The sequence below is a fragment of the Pithys albifrons genome, chromosome 10 (assembly GCF_047495875.1).
Source record: "Pithys albifrons albifrons isolate INPA30051 chromosome 10, PitAlb_v1, whole genome shotgun sequence".
Lineage (NCBI taxonomy): Eukaryota > Metazoa > Chordata > Aves > Passeriformes > Thamnophilidae > Pithys > Pithys albifrons.
This window is the reverse complement of record NC_092467.1, coordinates 16,545,715-16,551,889: the sequence shown is the minus strand read 5'-3', so window position 1 is coordinate 16,551,889 and position 6,175 is coordinate 16,545,715. Positions and strand designations below refer to the sequence as shown.

Sequence of the window (6,175 nt, the reverse complement as noted above, 5' to 3'; positions counted from 1 at the left end):
ACAAAGGGCTGGGATTTGTCTCACTGCTGGTAAGGTATTTGCTATGATTGAAAATGGGTGGCAAAGTGACCACAGCAATCGGGGGTAATGCAGTTTCTCATACTTACTCTCACAGTATTTTACTACTAATTGACTGGATGAAGATTCAGAGCTTTCTGAGTAATTAGACCACAATAATATTAAAACTAATTTCTATTTTGAGAAGTAGTTTGCAAAAAAATAGGTATTTTTTTCCACCTAGGAAATTATGTGTCTTCGAGTTTTCTAATAAAATTATGGCTTTCTACTAAGCACATTGATGGTGATTTATAAAAAAAGGAAAAGGGGATATCTGAAATCCAGAATTAAGTTTTGGGTACTTAAAAACAATTTAGCTGCATAACTTGATACCCATTATTTAACGTTTTGGTGATAATATCTTTATACACTGCATATTCTTCATTGTGCATAGGGCTTTAATTCTTCTTTTGAATTTCTTCAAGGTTTCAGAACCAGACTCCAGGAAATCAGTGAATATTTGTTGAAAATAGTCTTCTTGCTTCTAGTTTTTACCTGGTTTCTATCACTGATATTTAAGATCTAGATGTAAAAGCAATATTCTTTAATACTTCTCAGCAAGACTAACACAGTAAAGATTTTATTTCTGGTAACTGTTGCTTCTGGTGTGTTGCAGTTTATGCCACAATGAGGAACCTGGCCAAGAAGGAGCCACTGGAGGAAGCTGCAGGTCACAGGCTAGGCAAAACCCTCGAAATCAAACAGTTGGATGTCTGTGATGAACAGTCTATTAAAACTTGTGTTAATAGTATCCCTGACAGAAGGATCGATGTCCTAGGCAAGTACAGGATGTGTGTGCTATGAATAGATACCAGGTTTCTGTATAACATCATCTCAAGTACCCTGCATAAGTTTCATTGGTATATTTTTTAAATTATCCATCTAATAGTAATTACACAGTATATTCTGTTCAAGATCTTAGGACTTCATGCAGACATGTACAGATTAAATCTCACCCTGTTTCCTTCAAGTAGGGAAGCTCATTTTCCTTACTTACAAAGGAGAAACTTGATCACAGGGAAACATCTTACAGAGGATGATACAGTTTTTAGTAAATGTGAGAACTTTTATCTAAACGGGCACCTTCATGAGCAAGACGTTTTACCCTATTGGTGAAGCACAGTCCTGTTTACAGGGAAGGCAACAACTCTTTGTAGTAAGAAAGCAACAGCATTTGGGAATTAGCAAGTGAAAGAACAAATGCAAAGAAAGTAAGGATATTTTCATTTCATATTGAGAATTTAAATTGTACTTTACAAGTCATTCAGCAAGAAGTGTTTTCATGCTGTTTTGCTAAGAATAAATGTAATCTTAGTAAGAAGGAAATTGCTTGCACTATCAGCTATTAAATCTTCTCTGATAGAGAATTATGGACTTGCATTTATTTTGATTAATGATTAAAGCAGTGCTTAACAAGCTGTTTCTGCAAAATGTATTATACTCTAATTTGACATACTAGTTGTGGTGCAGAATGTCAGTCCTATCAACATTCTCCACTTACAGATAGCCAGGAGGCAAATAAAAATCAATAGAAGTGTGTGTTTTGGTTGGTTTGTTTGTTTTGTTGAAGTTTCAGTTCCTCCTGAAGGTATGAACATTAACAAAACAAAAACCAGACCAAAATATGGCCTGGTCTATCACATTTTGGAAACTTCTGTTCATTCCTGTGGGTTTTGACTGTAGCTTCTAATTCTTAATACTGAATTATAAACAAATACAGGTAATTCTTGCTTCATTTTCCTGTAATCCTTTAATTTTTTTTTAAAACAGGACTAATTATAAATAAATTAGCTCAAATGCAAAGTATCTGATCATTTAAATTGGATTAAAAGCGTAATTAAAAATAAAGAAATAATGGAAATGTCACGTGTATTTTCAAAGCATTAGTGACAGAGTAATAACTTTTAATGCTTTCTTTAAGGATTATTTAAGGATCATTTAACCCTTAATCCTCATTTTACTTTCAAATGCTTTCCATTTAAGATTACAAGTTGTTGTCTATGGAGGTTGTTGCTCACTATTGTCTCCCATTTTGCCCAGTGAGCAATGCTGGAATGGGGCTCATTGGACCTATTGAGTGTCAGACCATAGATGAAATGAAAACTGTGATGGATACCAACTTCTTCGGACTGGTTCGACTCCTGAAGGAGATTTTGCCTGACATGAAGAGGAGAAAGAGTGGGCATATAGTTATAATTAGCAGTGTTATGGGAATACAAGGTAAAGTTTGTTTGTTTGTTTGTTTGTACTAAGAGTTCAGTATTCAAAATCTAAACCTTTCCTCTTCTTATCTAAAAAAGAGTAGGAGCTGGCCTATCTAACTGTTGTATTTTTTAATGCTGAAGTTCCAACTATAAAAAGCACCTGATGGGTTTTATGCATCTGAGTGGTACTACAGTCTGCACAATAATTATAGAACAAAATCCAATCCTGAACAACAAGTTTCTCATCTCATAAAACTCGAGAGTCAAATGTTAGTGCCGGATGACACTCTCGTGTCCCATCCTGTCTAGCTCTATTTGTTTCAATTACTACAACTAACCTGGATTATTCTGGTGAGCAAGGGTCCTCCATCAAACTGCAAGAGTTGTATTACTACAATACTTACCTTTACTTACTTACTGAAATGGATTGATGTAGTGTTTTTTCTAACTCAGATGCAAGCTGGATCTCTTGCATAATTGGATCTCTTGCATTACACTCAGCTTCTGTGGTCATCTCCTAAAGTCTTGCTGATAAATAATGCAGATGGTATTATATGTACAGACACTTTCATATCTTAGACTCCAAAATAACATCATCCAAAGAGATCACAGCCTTGGCTAGGAGGAGGAAAAGTATTAGTCAAGCATCCTTTCCTAGACTAAGCAGTTTTGGGAACTTAGGCAAAAATCAGTATTTAGATTCAGTATACACAAGGATTTTTCTAATGTTTTTCCAGCAGGACTATAGAAAGTTTGGGAAAACACATGGGTTTTTAAAATTAAACTATTAGTATGTTGAACACAGTCACATTCTAAGGAGTGTTTTGTTTGTACCATCAGGTATTTTATTTAATGATGTTTATGCTGCATCTAAGTTTGCTGTGGAAGGATTCTGCGAAAGTTTAGCTATACAAGCACTCAAGTTCAAACTGCAGTAAGTACTGAGCCACTGGTGTAAACTGTATTTTAGATAGTCCTAAATATATTCAGACCTACTGAAAAAATATTTAAAGCTTGCTGCTAAACAGATTGAAAAGCCTTTGAAAACTGTGCATCACAAAAGGCAGAGAAATGTCCACACTCTTCACACTACATAAGCAGAAAAAGAGATCTGGATGTTAAAATAAACATGTTCTCTTGAATAGTTAAAGGCTGTTTAGCTGTGGATAAAATACAGTTTATGTAACACTTCTGAAAACAGATTCTTGCATACAACATCAGAGGAATAAAATTGTAACATCAGCCTGTGACCTTTTCCTTTAGAAGGGATAATGATCTTCTTGGGCTATTCACAGATGAAAAAGTTCAAGGGTTCACTATAGAGTGAGCTAGGGCAAACCCATCAGAATGGAACACTGGGTGAGACACCTGTAATGACAGCAGGTGGGAGTAAAGAAGAGTGTGCTGTACTATTTCTAATGTTTTAGACAGTTATTTAAGAGACCTATCCTGTTCATCATCTGTGGACTTGGCAGTTTGATTTGTCACATGCATAGTCACACTCATGTAATTCTGCTACTGTTCTTTGTGTGAAGTCCAACAACTGGTAAATATGCAGTGCATCTCTGTGTGCCAAAGCATTTAGCCCTTGTGCTGTGGAAGAAGACACACCTGCTGTTGTGGGGTTTTGAAGGCAAAACCGTGATTCTACATAGTGCTCTGCAAAGTTCAGAGGGATTTAAAATAAATGTATTGTGATGATACACAGGATATATCAGAATTCATAATTAGATTTCAAGAGTGTAAGACACAGCAAAAAGGAGATTAAAAAAGGAAGTGTAATGGGAAGAGTTCCAGTGGGAAGAGTGACATGAGAACTGGCTTTAATTCCAGCACTAGCTGGAATTCTGCTATTAACATAGCTTGATTTAGTTCTAAAGAACCTTTAGAACATCCCATAAAGAACTCAAGTCTAGAAAGAGGTCCTATCCCAAAGAGTGTTTTGATAAAAACAGTGGTTGGGAGTTATTACTGCCTGAGAAAAGAACTGGGCAAAAAACTGAACAGTAACTGTATTTCAGTCATTTGCTATAATATGCTACTGAGCAAAATAAAATTTTTCAGATTTGGCAGCAGCTAAAATCTGTCCCCCCACAGCAAAAGTCTCTGTATTGTATTTTATTACTATACAGCAGAGGGATCTTGAATTATCTAACACTGACAGCTTGACAAAGAAAATCCAGGTTTGGGCAATTCCCCCATCTCTTTCAGCTACTTCTAGTTTTATGATGGGAAACAGAAATCTATGCAGACTTTTATCCAGAAAGTACTGAATTTTATCATCCACAGCTGCGAGACAGCAAGTAACAACTGCACTCACTTATGCCATGAATTCAGTTACAGCACTTCTCTGAAAAGTGAACTACACAGATTTCTACCACTACGTGTGGATGGGTAGGAGGAGCATGAGAGCAGTAATGCCTCAGGGGTTGCCTTTATAGAATGTACTGTTTAATATTGTTTGCCAACTGTGCAGCTTTTCAGCATTCCTTTTTTGGGAAGGATTGTGTATTTTCCATGGAGGGATAGTCAAAACCCAGTATATCTTTGCTTTTTGAACAGGTTAAGTTTGATTGAACCAGGCCCAGTGGTTACAGAGTTTGAAAGAAAAGTGTTTGAAGATGGAATGAAAATGGATCTTTCAGCTGCAGATGAAGAAACAGCTGAGATGTTTACTAATATTTACCTTAAAAATTACAAACAGATTTTCCAGAGCCTGGGACAAAGTGCTGAAGATATTGCAGAGGTAGCTCATGGGCAATTCTCAGTCTTCTTTTTTATTCTGGATTTGTTTTCCTTTGTAATTTACAAATCAGCAGTTGGTTGGTGGGTTTTTCCAATAGAAGCATTAGATTTAATGAAATGTAATACAATTCAAAAGGGTTTTTAAAAACTCAAGAAAAATTTCTAATGCAATTCTAATAAAACTGTACAGGGTTTTACATAACTCTAGGATTTTATTCTTTCACTTTTCCACTGTGTAACTGGAAACTGGGTTTTACTTCACTATTTTGGTAAAGGTTCTTTTAAAATTCTATTTCTCCTTCTCTGCAGCATACAGTAAAGATAATTCTTGCAGAAAATCCACCTTTTCGCCATCAGACCAACACCTTGTATACTCCCATGACAACTCTGAAGTATGCAGATCCAAATGGAGACCTACCCATTGATATATTTTACAAAATGGTTTTTCAGCATGACAAAGTCTTCAGTGCAAGTCTGAACTTCATCAAATTGCTTCGGTGGAGAAGTAGAAAAAGCTTTGACCTGGGAAAACCCTCACAATAAGTATGAGATTATATAGTGCAAATTGGAATTACTTGGTGTAGCTACTGATGACTCAGTATGTTGTTATTTAAATGCCTTTGCTCAGTAATTGTGAAAAGGCATTCAAGATGTTTATTTGACCTTAGCTAAGATTCATCTCAGTGTGTAAATCTTGAATGTTACAGTTTGCAGAACTTTGCATTTAAAATCCTCTAACTATTGTTTTCTCCTGTTCAGTGTTTGCTTTTTACAGAGATCTATTTTCATGGGAACATGAACATTGACTGACACTTGTGTATTCAATGTTAGCCCAATCCCCTTCACTTAGTAGAATATAATACATACTGAGATGTGTACAGTATATAAACTATTTAGATTCTCAATATCATAAAAATATTGTATCTTTTTACTTCTTAGAATAGGATATAAGCAGTAATCCTTCCATCACAGTTGAATTCTTATTTTCGGAAGTCAAATCTATTTATCAGCAACATAAGAGAAAGTTTCATCAATCTTAAAATGTCAGGAGTGGAATATTTATTATTCATATATAGTTATTCTAATATTCTGAATGCTTCCTTTATGTGCAATGGTTACTAGTGTATTACACTTAGTGAACAATAAAATGTTTTTTAAAACCGACTTAA

At 35.2% G+C, this 6,175-nt stretch overlaps 1 protein-coding gene across 1 annotated transcript; it reads left to right on the top strand.

The window, feature by feature from the left end:
* The first annotated feature begins 282 nt into the window (after positions 1-282).
* Positions 283-6,175, top strand: LOC139676372 (retinol dehydrogenase 8-like). The gene is made up of 5 exons (XM_071565272.1): positions 283-835; positions 2,098-2,277; positions 3,102-3,195; positions 4,824-5,007; positions 5,316-6,175. Exons 1-5 carry the CDS (start codon positions 685-687, stop codon positions 5,547-5,549), a joined length of 843 nt encoding a protein of 280 aa, XP_071421373.1. The 5' UTR covers positions 283-684; the 3' UTR covers positions 5,550-6,175.

What these genes read in the sequence shown, in the direction of transcription:
- LOC139676372 (XM_071565272.1), top strand. Translation starts at nt 685, where the DNA reads ATGAGGAACCTGGCCAAGAAGGAGCCACTGGAGGAAGCTGCAGGTCAC. An exon ending in CAGAAGGATCGATGTCCTAG is followed by an intron (nt 836 to 2,097) that starts GCAAGTACAGGA and finishes CATTTTGCCCAG; the next exon opens with TGAGCAATGCTGGAATGGGG. An exon ending in GCACTCAAGTTCAAACTGCA is followed by an intron (nt 3,196 to 4,823) that starts GTAAGTACTGAG and finishes CTTTTTGAACAG; the next exon opens with GTTAAGTTTGATTGAACCAG.